This window comes from Symphalangus syndactylus, chromosome 12 (assembly GCF_028878055.3).
Source record: "Symphalangus syndactylus isolate Jambi chromosome 12, NHGRI_mSymSyn1-v2.1_pri, whole genome shotgun sequence".
NCBI classification, from domain to species: domain Eukaryota; kingdom Metazoa; phylum Chordata; class Mammalia; order Primates; family Hylobatidae; genus Symphalangus; species Symphalangus syndactylus.
The window spans coordinates 139,618,514-139,633,241 of NC_072441.2; the positions used below are offsets into that span (position 1 = coordinate 139,618,514).

Sequence of the window (14,728 nt, forward strand, 5' to 3'; positions counted from 1 at the left end):
GAAGTGAAGTGCGCGGTCTCAGCATGAGCCCTGGCCAAAGGTAACCGGACTGGCCAGTCGCGGGCTCTCTGACTGGACAGATGTCCACAGGCTGCCGAACGTGAAGGTGCTTCCTCAGTTCTCTGAATGGGGAACTCTTAGGCGTTCTTCATTAATCGGAAAGGTGCCCTTTGTTTTTAGACGGAGTCTCGCGCTGTTGCCTAGGCTGGAGTGCAGTGGCGCGGTCTCGGCTCATTGCAACCTCTGCCTCCCGGGTTCAAGCGATTCTCCTGCCACAGCCTCCGGAGTAGTTGGGACTACAGGCGCTCACCACCACGCCCAGCTAATTTTTGTATTTTTAGTAGAGACGGAGTTTTACCATTTTGGTCAGGCTGGTCTCGAACTCCTGACCTCGTGATCCACCTACCTTGGACTCCCAAAGTGTTGGGATTACAGGCGTGAGCCACCGCGCCCGGCTTACACGTGCCCATTCTTACAGCATCCTGTATCCCTTGGATGTGCAAACAATAGTTATGAGGAGTCCATGACTCAGGTGCATAGCTACAATCTCTTCCCTTAAATTAAAAAAAATATATTTATATGTGTATATATATATATATATATATATATATATATATATGCATATGCACATACACACACACACACCGTATGTTAGTGTTTTTCTCCCAGGATACTGCTTTAAAGCGTTTTGGACTACTAAACTGCATTTGTCTGGTAATAGTTCAATTTATTAAAGTAAAAACAAGATGCTATTTAAATTTTTAAACTGGGTGATGAGTAAATGGAGGTTCATTTTACTACTTTCCTTACTCTTGCATATGTTTGAAACCTGTTTAAAAAGAAATAAAAGACCTACTTGGACCTTCTGATTTGCAGGAGATTATCAGATTACAAGCCCTCAGCCCCAAAATACTCTGAAAACCAAGGATTTTCTTTTTTTCCCCTTGGGTGATTATTTGGTGTCAAAATCTGACCTGATCTCACTTGACAGTAAAACCTGGCCTGAACCTGTGATAAGCTTTTTATGGTCTTTAATTTATCCCACTTAGTAAATAAAGTATAAGGTTTACTGCAGAACTGTGTGCTCCAGATTCCACTAGGGATGTTACGTAATACATGATACCTCTTCTGAACTTAAACATTCCAAATTCTGAAACAAATCTGGTCCCAAAAGTTTTGGAGGAGGGACTATGTACCTGTACCATCCTGAATTAGTATACTTTGACTACAAAGGAAGCCTATGTAATGTTTATTTAGCCTGCCTACTCCTCAGTCAAGCTTTTTGAAATAGTGAATGTCATCTTTATCTTTGAGGATGTTAGATGGGAAGTAGTATTTAGCCAAAGAGGGTGAGTCTGTTACAGGGAAAGTTAGGCATCGGTGGTATGTAAAGATAGGAGCCACCCCTTAAATGTATCATTTAGGTAATCTTCCAATCGACCTGCTTAAAAAACTAACCAGGAATCAAGGCTGTTAAAGGGCTATTGAAGGTACTAGGAAGCACAGAACTGTTCAGACTATCTCATATCCGTATCTCTTGAGGTTGCCTTGGGCTTTGACTGGAGAGCCCTTGTTGTTTGCTTAGCTCTACAGTTGTGCAAATTGCATCATTCTGATGGTTTTGTATTTTCCTTTCAGAGGTATATGGAGGTCAGTGGGAACCTGAGGGATTTGTATGATGATAAGGATGGGTAAGTGACAGTCACAGCTAATCCAGGAGTTACTGCTTCTGAGGAGCCATGGTTAGAGGACTGACTTTGTGCTCTATCTTCTTTGAAATTTTCCTGAAATTGCAGATTACGAAAGGAGGAGCTCAATGCCATTTCAGGACCCAATGAGTTTGCTGAATTCTATAATAGACTCAAACAAATAAAGGAATTCCACCGGAAGCACCCAAATGAGGTATGTTCTCAGAAAAGTATTTTCTCCAGACCTATCCTTAAAGCATACTAAAGGAAAGGTATAAAGGAAATTGGACATGTGCTATTCAAATGCACTTCAAGAAAGAACCTGCCATTTAGCTGCAAGGACCATAGTTAGCTGACATCCTACAACTACAGTGTTTTCAGCATCTCCCTCAGCTTTTAAGCCAAGGCCGGCCGGGCATGGTGGCTCACGCCTGTAATCCCAGCACTTTGGGAGGCCCAGGTGGGTGGATCACCTGAGGTCAGGAGTTCAAGACCAGCCTGGCCAACATAGTGAAACCCCACCTCTACTAAAAATACAAAAATTAGCCAGGCATGGTGGCATGCGCCTGTAATCCCAGCTACTCAGGAGGCTGAGGCAAGAGAATCACTTGAACCCGGGAAGTGGAGGTTGCAGTGAGCTGAGATTGCACCATTGCACTCCATCCTGGGAGACGAGTGAGACTTTGTCAAAAAAAAAAAAAAAAGCCAAGGCCACATTTCATGGGCAGCTCCCAGCCAGTGACTGAGCACAGTATGGGTACTAGGCTCCAGCAATTTGTTCCACTCTGGGACTCCTCTGTTCTTTGCTCCATGGCTCCCCGTTGGGTTGGTCAAGATTTTGTCCAATCTGCATTGTGGTCTAGGCTATCCTGGCCTAATCCTGCTTTCTCCTCCTTTTTATTTTTCACAGAAATTACTTCCCCCAGTAAATTGTGCTCCTAACTCTGTCTTTTTTTTTTTTTTTTTTTTTTTTTTTTTTTTTTTTTTGAGACGGAGTCTCGCTCTGTCGCCCAGGCTGGAGTGCAGTGGCGCGATCTCGGCTCACTGCAAGCTCCGCCTCCCAGGTTCACGCCATTCTCCTGCCTCAGCCTCTCCGAGTAGCTGGGACTACAGGCGCCCGCCACCACGCCCGGCTAATTTTTTTTTTGTATTTTTAGTAGAGACGGGGTTTCACCGTGTTAGCCAGGATGGTCTCGATCTCCTCACCTCGTGATCCGCCCGCCTCGGCCTCCCAAAGTGCTGGGATTACAGGCGTGAGCCACCGCGCCCGGCAAATACATATATTTAAATACGTAGAGCACTGTTTTCCAAACTTTGTGCATATTTGAGCCACCTGGGGATCTTTAAAAGTACTGATACCTGCCCTCCTTTGATTTAATTGGTGTCAGGTGCATCAGGATTTAAAAAGAAAAAAACTCCCCCGGGTGATTCTAATGTGCAGCAAAGTTTGGGAACCACTGGCATAGCAAAAGCTCTGTTAGCAGTGGTTACCTGTTCTCAGGAGAATTAATAAAGGTGAACTTTTGAGTTTTTGTGAGCATGTGTTACTTTAGTGGGTTTTACTCAAACAATACAAAAAAGTGGGGAAAAACAAGGTAATTGGAGAACAGTAGTAGATTCCTAGTGAAAAATCAAGGCCAAATAAATCATCAGAAGTCCAGCTTTCTGTGTATTTCATTTCTGTGGTCTTGCAACTTTTATATTGAAAAATCCACCTGTGGTCGGGCACGGTGGCTCATGCCTGTAATCCCAGCACTTTGGGAGGCCAAGTGGGCAGATCAGTTGAGCTTAGGAGTTTGAGACCAGCCTGGGCAACATGGCAAAACCCTGTCTCTACTAAAAATACAAGAATTAGCCAAGCGTGGTGGTGCGTGCATGTAGTCCCAGCTACTCAGGTGGCCGATGCAGGAGAATCACTTGAACCCGGGAGGTAGAGGTTGCGGTGAGCCAAGATTGTGCCAATGCACTCCAGCCTGGGCAACAGAGTGAGAATCTGTCTCAAAAACAAAAAGAAAAATCCACCTGAGCTTTTACTTTTCCCCTCAGATCTGTGTGCCAATGTCAGTGGAATTTGAGGAACTCCTGAAGGCTCGAGAGAACCCGAGTGAAGAGGCACAAAGTAAGTAGGAGTGAAAATTTCATTCAGCACCAGCAAAAATTCAGGTTAATGACAGCTCAGATTTGCAGCCATGGCCTCAGAGATATTTATAGCCAGGATTTCTTGCTGATTTTGTCTTTGCTGGTTTCTGGGCTAGAGTGACAGCCTAAATTGGTCTTGGGCAAAATGTTCATTTTGTTCTCTCCTACCTCAAATTTACTGGCTTGGAAAGCCAAGGATTGTTCACTTTAGTTCACAATACTAAAATGAGTCCATCCTTGTTACCTTGTAAGAGAACACTCACTTTTGATCTCACTTAACTTATTGGAGGTTATATTGTGAGCAAAGGGAAGACATTTGGGTGAAGTGCTGCCTCGGGAAACTAGGAACACACAGTCCATTTGAAAAGGTAAGTCCAAAAGAGTGGTCTGTAGAAACTGAATCATTGATGTATCTGATTCCCTCAGACTTGGTGGAGTTCACAGATGAAGAGGGATATGGTCGTTATCTCGATCTCCATGACTGTTACCTCAAGTACATTAACCTGAAGGCATCTGAGGTAAGGCCTGGGAAAGGGCAGAGAGGTTCTGCTTCTCGAAGTGAGTCAGGACAGTAGGCTGGGACTAGCAGACATGAAGCCATTGTAAAGTGTCTTCCTTGTGTTTTAAAACTGTTATGTAAATATTAAAGAGGTGATATGCTTTCTTGGAATGAAATACTATTCAAAATGAAAGTTTTCTACAGTGAAAACAAGCATATTTATTTATTAATAAATTTTATTTTTTTATTTTGAGATGAGATCTTACCATGTTGCCCAGTCTGGAGTGCAGTGGTATGATCTTTGCTCACTGCAACCTCAGCTTCTGGACTCAAGTGATCTCCTGCCTTAGCCTTCTGAGTAGTTGAGGCTACAGGTGCATACCATCACCACACTTGGCTAATTTTTGTCTTTTTTTTCGTAAAGATGGGGTCTTGCAGTGTTGCCCAAGCTGGTCACAAACTCCTGACCTCAAGTGATCCTCCTGTCTCGGCCTCCCACAGTGTTGGGATACAGGCATGAGCCATTATACCCAGTCCATTGTCAATACAGCAAGCATATTTTACCTTTGCCAAAATAAATCTTTTTTTTTTTTTGAGACAAGGTCTCACTTTGTCACCCAGGCTGGAGTGCAGTGGCGCGATCTTGGCTCACTGTAGCCAAGACCTCCTGGACTCAAGTGATGGATCCCGCCTCAGCCCCACCAAGTACTTGGGACTACAGGCGTGTGCCATCATACCCAGCTAATTTTTTGTATTTTGTGTAGAGATGGGGTTTTGCCATGTTGCCATGGCTGGTCTTAAACTCCTGAGCTCAAGCAGTCCACCTGCCTTGGCCTCACAAAGTGTTGGGATTATAGACGGAAGCCACTGCATCCAGCCTCACATAAGATTTCTTTAAATTCTTTTTTTTTTTTTTTTTTTAATAAATACCATGTTCCTGGCTGGACATAGTCGCTCATGCCTGTAATTCTAGCACTTTGGGAGGCCAAGGTGGGCAGATCACCTGGGGTTGGGAGTTCAAGACCAGCGTGACCAACGTGGAGAAACCCCGTCTCTACTAAAAATACAAAATTAGCCGGGCATGGTGGCACATGCCTGTAATCCTAGCTACTCAGGAGGCTGAGGCAGGAGAATCGTTTGAACCCGGGAGGCAGAGGTCGCGGTAAGCCGAGATTGCGCCATTGCACTCCAGCCTGGGCAACAAGAGCAAAACTCCAACTCAAAAAAAAAAATTTCTTTTTGTAGAAATAGGATTTCACCATATTGTCCAGGCTGGTCTTGGACTCCTGGACTCAATCAATCCTCCTACCTCAGCTTCTCAAAGCCTTGGGATTACAGGCATGAGCCACTGTGCCCACCCAGATTTATGTTTTCTTCTAGGTATTCCTGTTTTAGACACAAACAATACTAGGTACATGGAAGATACAACAACATGATCTTTCTGTCAGCAAAAAGCTATTTAATGTCTTTTCTTAAAAATGTTTAAAAATAGCTTATCACAGGCCGGGCACGGTGGCTCACGCCTGTAACCCCAGCACTTTGGGAGGCCAAGGCGGGTGGATCACCTGGGGTCGGGTGTTCAAGACCTGCCTGACCAACATGCAGAAACCCTGTCTCCACTAAAAATAGAAAAAATTAGCCCAGCGTGGTGGCGCATGCCTGTAATCCTGGCTACTCGGGAGGCTGAGGCAGGAGAATCGCTTGAACCTGGGAGGTGGAGGTTGTGGTGAGCCGAGATCATGCCATTGCACTCCAGCCTGGGCAACAAGAGCCAAACTCCGTCTCAAAAAAAAAAAAAAATAGCTTATCACAAGAGATGAGGTTTAATATGAAAATCTCAAAAGGATCATAAGGAAATCCATGATTAGATTCCTCATGGAATTGTGAAGAAATGTCCCAGAGTTGCAGTGACCAAACTTCAAGTTCCATGCGGGCAAGTCAGGTCCCTTGTCTGTTTTGTTGTCTTCTGTACCCTGTACTTGGTACAAAGATGCTCAATAAGTAGTTACTTGTGTGAACAAATGGCACCTTTGAGCACCTTGTTTTAGGGTGTCAGAGTCTTTAACCAAGACCCTAGCATGAGGTAATAATCGACAAATGTTTCTTTTAGTTTAGTGTTCATTAACTTGATCTTTATTTTGTAAAGTTAATTATGTCTGGTATTTTCCTTCAGTCCAGTGAAATTAACACTCCAGTTGTAGTAGGATTGAATGATGGGCAAGCAAAAAAAAACAAAAATTAGGCAGCCTTTGTTACTTCGTTAGAAAACACTCAATTTTGATCTCACTTATTGGAGATTATATTGTAACTTGTTACAGTATAAATACCTAACTGAATTTCTTGTCATTTCTTTCCTCTTTTCAGAAGCTGGATTATATCACATACCTGTCCATCTTTGACCAATTATTTGACATTCCTAAAGAAAGGAAGAATGCAGAGTATAAGAGGTAGGCATTAATAGCTTCGAGGCCTCTCCTGGATTTGATTAGAAGATAATGTGAAGTTTTTGAGGGTGAATTTCTGAACTTGTTGCCTAGAAAGCATACATGAAGGCATACTTCTAGGTTTATTGGAGGATGGGGTTATGAATGATGTGGTTTTAAAACCTTTGCGATACTCTGGATGTGGACAAAGGTATGTCTGTGGGCACATCTTCCATCTTATGCCCATAGTGTTCTTAATTTTGTCTCATTGTAGAAGGAACTCTCCCACTCTGGGACTTCTGTGTTTTTGGAGTTTAATGGGAAAAAATTAGACTTTCTCAGATAGTGACTGAAGTGAGATGCTTAGGTGTGATGTGTAAGTGAAAAATTTATGTTTTTGTTAATTACTCCCCTGATTAGTGATTTTATACCCTTCCCCTCTTTTTCTCATTTTCTTTTTACTGAAATCTTTTATGTGTGAGGTAATTAAGACCTTAGTATTCAGCATCATTTTATGAGAGTAAAAGGAGGTGGGAAAGGTCAGAATCAAAATGACATGTCGGGAAGAAAGTCCGTTTTAAGTTCATTTAAAAATGAGTATTGGCCGGGCGTGGTGACTCACACCTGTAACCCAGCACTTTGGGAGGCCGAGGCAGGCGGATCACCTGAGGTCAGGAGTTGGCGACCAGCCTGACCAACGTGGAGAAACACCGTTTCTACTAAAAATACAAAATTAGCCGGGCATGTGGCGCATGCCTGTAATCCCAGCTACTCGGGAGGCTGAGGCAGGAGAATCGCTTGAACCGGGGAGGCGGAGGTTTTGGTGAGCCGAGATCCCGCCATTGCGCTCTAGCCTGGGCAAGAAGAGCGAAACTCTGCCTCAAAAAAAAAAAAAAAAAAAGAGTATTAAGAGAGCATTACTAGAATTATAAGTACTATATATTCTATAGGGAATAACAAGATACCAAAAATAGAAACCCTTTTTGCTTTCTCTGCATTGTGTGTTCCTCTGTAGATACCTAGAGATGCTGCTTGAGTACCTTCAGGATTACACAGATAGAGTGAAGCCTCTCCAAGATCAGAATGAACTTTTTGGGAAGATTCAGGCTGAGTTTGAGAAGAAATGGGAGAATGGGACCTTTCCTGGATGGCCGGTGAGCTTCAGTGGGGTATGAATGGTGGACATGCCAGGGAATTGAAGTAATTATTTTCCTTTATCTTGAGCTTCCACTTTAGGGCATTAGGTATCAATTCCTTGGTATCACTTGTGACAACGAGGTATTCCCTGCCAAGTATGCTATGTTGTTTTTTTTTTTTGGAAACAGAGTTTCGCTTTTGTTGCCCAGGCTGGAGTACAATGGCGGTATCTCCGCTCACCTCCACCTCTGCTTCCCGGGTTCAAGCAATTCTCCTGCCTCAGCCTCCCGAGTAGCTGGGATTACAGGCACCCGCCACCACAGCCAGCTAATTTTGTGTTTTCAGTGGGGACAGGTTTCTCCATATTTGTCAGGCTGGTCTCAAACTCCCGACCTCAGGTGATCCGCCCACCTCAGCGTCCCAAAGTACTGGGATTACAGGCGTGAGCCACCACACCCAGCCATATGTGAGGTTTTTTTTGTGTGTATTTTGGAGCAAGTCTGTCAGGGTTCACTTGCCTTTGACTGTGCCCAGATTTTCACCAATCACATCATTACTGCTATGTGGTTCCTGCCGACCAAGAGCTTATCAGATCATATGTTAGGAATCCACATTCTCACTTCTGGGGATAAACATGAGTTTTTCCTGAACTCTCCAGGGAGAGAATGTGGACCAACCTTACCTTCATCCTAAACCTGGTGGGGTTTTTTTGTTTTTTGTTTTGTTTTGTTTTGTTTTTGGGGAGACAAAGTCTCCATCTGGCTTCTAGGCTGAAGTGCAGTGGCATGATCATACCTCACTGCTGCAGCCTCAACCTCCTGGGATCAAGAGATCTTCCCACCTTAGACTCCTGAGTAGCTGGGACCACAGGCACATGCCACCATGCCCAGCTAATTCAGGTATTTTTTTGTAGAGACAGGATTTCACCATGTTTCCCTGCCTGGTCTCTAACTCCTGAACTCAAGCATTTCACCTGTCTTGGCCTCCCAAAATGCTGAGATTACAGGTGTGAGCCACCACGCCTGGCCTAAACCTGGATCTTAGTAAATACCATATTATTCTTTCCAGAAAGAGACAAGCAGTGCCCTGACCCATGCTGGAGCCCATCTTGACCTCTCTGCATTCTCCTCCTGGGAGGTATGTTTCCTTCAGCAGTAGTAATGTTCTCCCTGTCTATTTTTCTATCTTTAAAGACTGCTCTCCTGTCTTTAATACCATGGTTGTGTTGAGATAAGGCACTATTTCTTGGGATCAAGCATCTACAAAGAAAGTAGCAAGGTAAAAAGAGAAAAATTACTACTTGGGAAACTGAAATAATCATTCTAACTACATTAAGCTGTAGTAAAGTAAATGGAACACTATGAGTATGGTGGAGTCTGAAGATAACTATAGATTCAGTCCTCTGGAGAGTTTAGACTTACTGCCAGATTGGCTGTGAAATGTGTGGTCCTGCCACAGCCTCAGGAGCACCCACCCTCTGGCCTGCATTTGGGGTTTCCCAAAAATCTGTTAATGTAATATTGTAATTTTTCTCTTCTTTGTACAGGAGTTGGCCTCTCTGGGTTTGGACAGATTGAAATCTGCTCTCTTAGCTTTAGGCTTGAAATGTGGCGGGTAAGGAATGGTTTTTCTATCAAAACTATTCAATTTACTGTGTGTTTGCACAGTCTTCTAAGTAGCTCTCATTCCATTTTTTTTCTGTTGCTCCACACTGCAAAAATAAGCAAGCCTGTGTGGTAAAGTAACCCTGAAATCCTTTGCCATCCTGTCTCCTTAGGACCCTAGAAGAGCGAGCCCAGAGACTATTCAGTACCAAAGGAAAGTCCCTGGAGTCACTTGATACCTCTTTGTTCGCCAAAAATCCCAAGTCAAAGGGCACCAAGCGGTGAGTGGCTGGGGTAGCACTGCTGCTTGTGGCTTTTAAATGTTATCATGCAGAATTTTTAACCACAGTGGAGACTTGAAGGCCTGCTTTATCCCCGTTATTGGTTGACAGAGATCCAGTCTGCTCTTTATCTCTGCTAATAGCAGAGAGTACTATCACTGTTAATATAAACCAAGGACCATCTGTTTTCATCTGATTGACAGCATGTCAAGTTTCTAAATTTGAAACCATGTTCATGGCACCTTTAATAGGTTATGGAGGCTAAAAGGCTAAATAGGTTCAAAACCTATTTTTCTAAGCTTATTTTTGGTAAAGTTGAATCTAATTCTTGAGCTACATACTTATACAAGGTATTTTCTTTTTTTTTTTTTTTTTTTTTTTTGAGACAGAGTCTCACTCGGTTGCCCAAGCTGGAGTGCAGTGGTGCAATTTCTGCTCACTGGAACCTCCGCCTCCTGGGTTCACAGGATTTTCCTGCCTCAGCCTCCTGAGTAGCTGGGACTACAGACGCGCATCACCACACATGGCTGATTTTTTGTATTTTTAGTAGAGATGGGGTTTCATCATGTTGCCAGGCTGGTCTGCAACTCCTGAGCTTAAGTGATCCACCCGCCTTGGCCTCCCAAAGTGCTGGGATTATAGGCGTAAGCCACCACACCTGACCCAGGGTTGTTTTTTTTTGTTGTTTTTTTGTTTTTTTCTTTTTTGAGATGGAGTCTCGCTCTTGCCCAGGCTGGAGTGCAGTGGCACAATTTCGGCTCACTGCAACCTCCGCCTTCTGGGTTCAAGTGATTCTCCTGCCTCAGCCTCCCGAGTAGCTGGGATTATAGATGTGCAACACCACACTGGCTAATTTTTGTGTGTTTTTTGTTTGTTTGTTTTTGAGACGGAGTCTTGCTCTGTCGCCCAGGCTGGAGTGCAGTGGCACAATCTCGGCTCGCTGCAACCTCCATCTCCCTGCTTGAAGTGATTTTCCTGCCTCACTCTCCCAAGTAGCTGAGATTACCAGAGTGCGCCACCATGCCTGGCTAGTTTTTGTTATTTTAGTAGAGACGGGGTTTCACCATGTTGGCCAGGCTGGTCATGAACTCCTGACCTCAGGTGATCCACCCGCCTCAGCCTCCCAAAGTGGTGGGATTACAAGCGTGAGCCACCGTGCCCAGCTAATTTTTGTATTTTTAGTAGAGAGAGGGTTTCACCGTGTTGGCGAGGCTGGTCACAAACTCCCAACCTCAAGTGATCGCCAGCCTCGGCCTCCCAAAATGCTGGGATTACAGGCATGAGCCACCGAGCCTGGCCCAGTATTTTCTTAATGTACGTTTTTTTCTAATTCTCACAACAACCCAGAAAATTAGTTGTTATCCTGGGTTTTTGCAGATAAGGACTCAGAAAAGTTATGGAATGTGTCCACTCCCTCATAGTTCTAAGTAGCAGAGTCAGGATTTGGGCCTAGGTCTACCTGCTGCAGAGCTCGCTCTTATATACCACATTTCCTTTGCAGATTATAATGATGGAAATGTAAGCAGTCTTGATATGTCCTTCATCTTCTAGGTGAGGTCATAGAGGAAGCCTCCATGCATTCTGAGAAATACCATCAGTATTTGTCAGAGAGTCCTGAGATGAACAGAGCATTTGCTTTCATAACATTGTATTTCTCATGTGCTTATAATTTTTAAGGCAGTTGTGCAGTAAATGTTCCCGGATATAGGGAACAAAGCAATGGATGAGAGAATCCTTGAGTGATACAGCTTGTTTCTTTTTCTCAGAGACACTGAAAGGAACAAAGACATTGCTTTTCTAGAAGCCCAGATCTATGAATACGTAGAGATTCTCGGGGTAAGTGACTACTGAAAGTGGAAAATGGTATAAAGCACAGGAGTTAAAGGGAGAGGAACTCACGGAAGATATTTTTTTCATTAGGTTCAGAAGAGGAGTGGATAGCTGATAAACTAGTATGGCACAAAATAGAGGTCAGGTTACAAGGCCCTTAAGTAAGTTCCTATTCTGTTGTTAGATGATACTCCCAGAGTTGCCCAATTCCCATAAAGCCAGGCATGGAGACTAGAGTCCCTTCGCAGTATAACGTCCAGAATAGTGCAGATTCTGTGCCTGAGCTTCAGAAAATACTCAGGGATAGCCCACAAAGCAGACACTCAAAGGGCAAGTAACAGGCTACTCAAAGCAGCCTTTCAGTTATGACTTATGAAAAGGCATTTTCATAAGTCATCTCATGTAAGTCAACTTGTATGTTCATAAGATTGTGAGAAACTTAGTAGGGCTAGAATATTAGTAGTACAAAGCCGGCAGTGAATGTTCTCCTTGAATATTTCAGGAGGAGCTGAAGTGTGGGTTGGGGTAGAGAAAGGCCTAGCCTGATCAGTATGCTTGTCTCAGAGAGAAAGTAGGGAGAGGAGTAGGAGGAAATGAAATCTCTTTCCAGGAAGAAAGGGCAGCACTCATCCAGAAAGGATGATCAGTGTCTCTGGAGTCCTTCAGAAGGCCAGCCTTTCTGATCGTGTCTGCTGGGTACAGTTTTGTTTTTGTTTTTGTTTTTGCTTTTTTGAGACGGAGTCTTGCTCTGTCGCCCAGGCTGGAGTACAGTGGTGTAATCCCGGCTCACTGCAACCTCCGCCTCCAGGGTTCAAGCGAGTCTGCTGCCTCAGCCTCCTGACTAGCTGGGACTACAGGTGTGCACCACCACGCCCGACTAGTTTTTTGTGTTTTTAGTAGAGACAGGGTTTCACCATATTGGTCAGGCTGTTCTCGAACTCCTGACCTCATGATCCGCTTGCCTCAGCCTCCCAAAGTGCTGGGATTACAGGCATGAGCCACCGCACCCAGCCCAATTTTTAACTATCTCAGAGCCTTTGCCTTTACACACACTCGCGTGGTCCGTTGAGTTGATGGCTCAGGGTCAGATAGCTTGTTTACATATTTTTGTTAATTGCCGTGGACATTTTCATGCTGCCTTTGAGGACCATTCATACAATAGCTGTAGAACTAGTCACCTGTGATTCTGTTATGACTGCTTTCAGTAAAAGGCTAGCTAGACATTGGAGAGATATATTCTCCGCTGTGAACTTGGGCTGTGCTAGTGTGGGCAGCAGGCTGAATTGACAGTCTTGTGAATGGCTGGGAGGCCACTCATGCCCTTGACATAAGATTTGTCCACTTTCTCCCTCCTTTTTTTTTTTTTTTGAAACAGTATCTCACTCTGTCACCCAGGCTGGAGTGCAGTGGCGTGATCTCAGCTCACTGCAACCTCCGCCTCCTGGGTTCAAGTGATTCGTGTGCCTCAGCCTCCCTGGTAGCTGGGACTACAGGTATGTGCCACCACACCTGGCTAATTTTTGTATTTTTGGTAGAGACAGGGTTTTGTCTTGTTGGCCAGGCTGGTCTTGAATTCCTGGCCTCAAGTGAACCGCCTGCCTTGGCCTCCCAAAGTGCTGGAGCCACCGGGCGGCCTCTCCATCCTTTAAGAGCATTTTGCTTTCCCTGCCAGGAGATGGCACTATTCTCTTCGGAATTCCAACCAGTTCTAGCCAGATACTTTCCAGAAGTTGCTCTATGAACTGATAATATTTTTGCCATTATTATACCATTTGTTGATGTCTGTTGGTTTTTGGACATGATGCAATTTTTTTTTGATACAATAGTGAATATGACACAGCCTCTTGCCCTTAAGAAACTCATTTTGTGGTTAGGGGAGACAAATAATTACAATATAATGTGATACATACCTGAATACAGTGAGGTTGAGTCTTCTAAGTAGAAAGAGGGAAGGGAGAAGAAAAAGTTTCTGGTAGAGGAAACAGCAAACACAAAGATACAACAGTATTAGGTAAAATTATATGTTCAGGAAATGAGAAATGCAGTGTGGCTGGAATATGGCTTATGAGGGAGGGAATGGTTGGAGAAAACTCTGTCAGAGAGTTATGTTGGAAATTTGGACTTTGCCTTATAAGCAGTAGGAAGCCAATAAAAGTTCTCTAAGTAGGATAGCGTGCCACTACAGATTTGGGTTTTTAAACAGATAAACCTGGTAACAAAATAGAAATTGCATTGGAATGAGGAAAGACTCAAGGCAAGTTAGAAAGTGGTCATCTTGGGCTGGGCGCAGTGGCTCATGCCCATAATCCCAGCACTTTGGGAGGCCGAGGTGGGCGGATCACGAGGTCAAGAGATCGAGACCATCCTTGCTAACACTGTGAAACCCTGTCTCTACTAAAAATATAAAAAATTAGCTGGGCGTAGCAGCGGGCACCTGTAGTCCCAGCTACTCGGGAGGCTGAGGCATGAGAATGGCATGAACCCAGGAGGCGGAGGTTGCAGTGAGCTGAGGTCGCGCCACTGCACTCCAGCCTGGGCAACCGAGCAAGACTCCATCTCAAAAAAAAAAAAAAAAAAAAAAAGTGGTCATCTTGGTGAGGAAAGGAGAAGAAAGTCCTGGTTAAGGAAATTTTTTTTTTTATTATTTTTTATTATACTTTAAGTTCTAGGGTACATGTGCACAACGTGTAGGTTTGTTACATATGTGTACATGTGCCATGTTGGTGTGCTGTACCCGTTAACTCGTCATTTACATTAGGTATATCTCCTAATGCTATCCCTCCCCCCTCCCCCAACCCCACGACAGGCCCTGATGTGTGATGTTCCCCACCCTGTGTCCAAGTGTTCTCACTGTTCAGTTCCCACCTATGAGTGAGAACATGCGGTGTTTGGTTTTCTGTCCTTGCGATAGTTTGCTCCGCATGATGGTTTCTAGCTTCATCCGTGTCCCTACAAAGGACACGAAGTCATCCTTTTTTATGGCTGCATAGTATTCCATGGTGTATATGTGCCACATTTTCTTAATCGAGTCTATCATTGATGGACATTTGGGTTGGTTCCAAGTCTTTGCTATTGTGAATAGTGCCGCAATAAACATAAGTGTGCATGTGTCTTTATAGCAGCATTA

At 44.1% G+C, this 14,728-nt stretch overlaps 1 protein-coding gene across 2 annotated transcripts in view; it reads left to right on the forward strand.

The window, feature by feature from the left end:
• Positions 1–14,728, forward strand: part of SF3A3 (splicing factor 3a subunit 3) — a 29,987-nt gene that overhangs the window by 1,286 nt on the left and 13,973 nt on the right. Inside the window, exons 3-12 of one of the 2 annotated variants that reach the window (XM_055255254.2) lie at positions 1,639–1,691; positions 1,797–1,902; positions 3,735–3,807; positions 4,254–4,345; positions 6,691–6,773; positions 7,765–7,903; positions 8,955–9,023; positions 9,433–9,500; positions 9,664–9,771; positions 11,538–11,607. In XM_055255254.2, coding sequence (XP_055111229.1) covers positions 1,639–1,691; positions 1,797–1,902; positions 3,735–3,807; positions 4,254–4,345; positions 6,691–6,773; positions 7,765–7,903; positions 8,955–9,023; positions 9,433–9,500; positions 9,664–9,771; positions 11,538–11,607 — 861 coding nt within the window. The remainder of the gene's footprint in view (positions 1–1,638; positions 1,692–1,796; positions 1,903–3,734; positions 3,808–4,253; positions 4,346–6,690; positions 6,774–7,764; positions 7,904–8,954; positions 9,024–9,432; positions 9,501–9,663; positions 9,772–11,537; positions 11,608–14,728) is intronic. The other variant, XM_055255255.2, reaches the window with a different exon arrangement.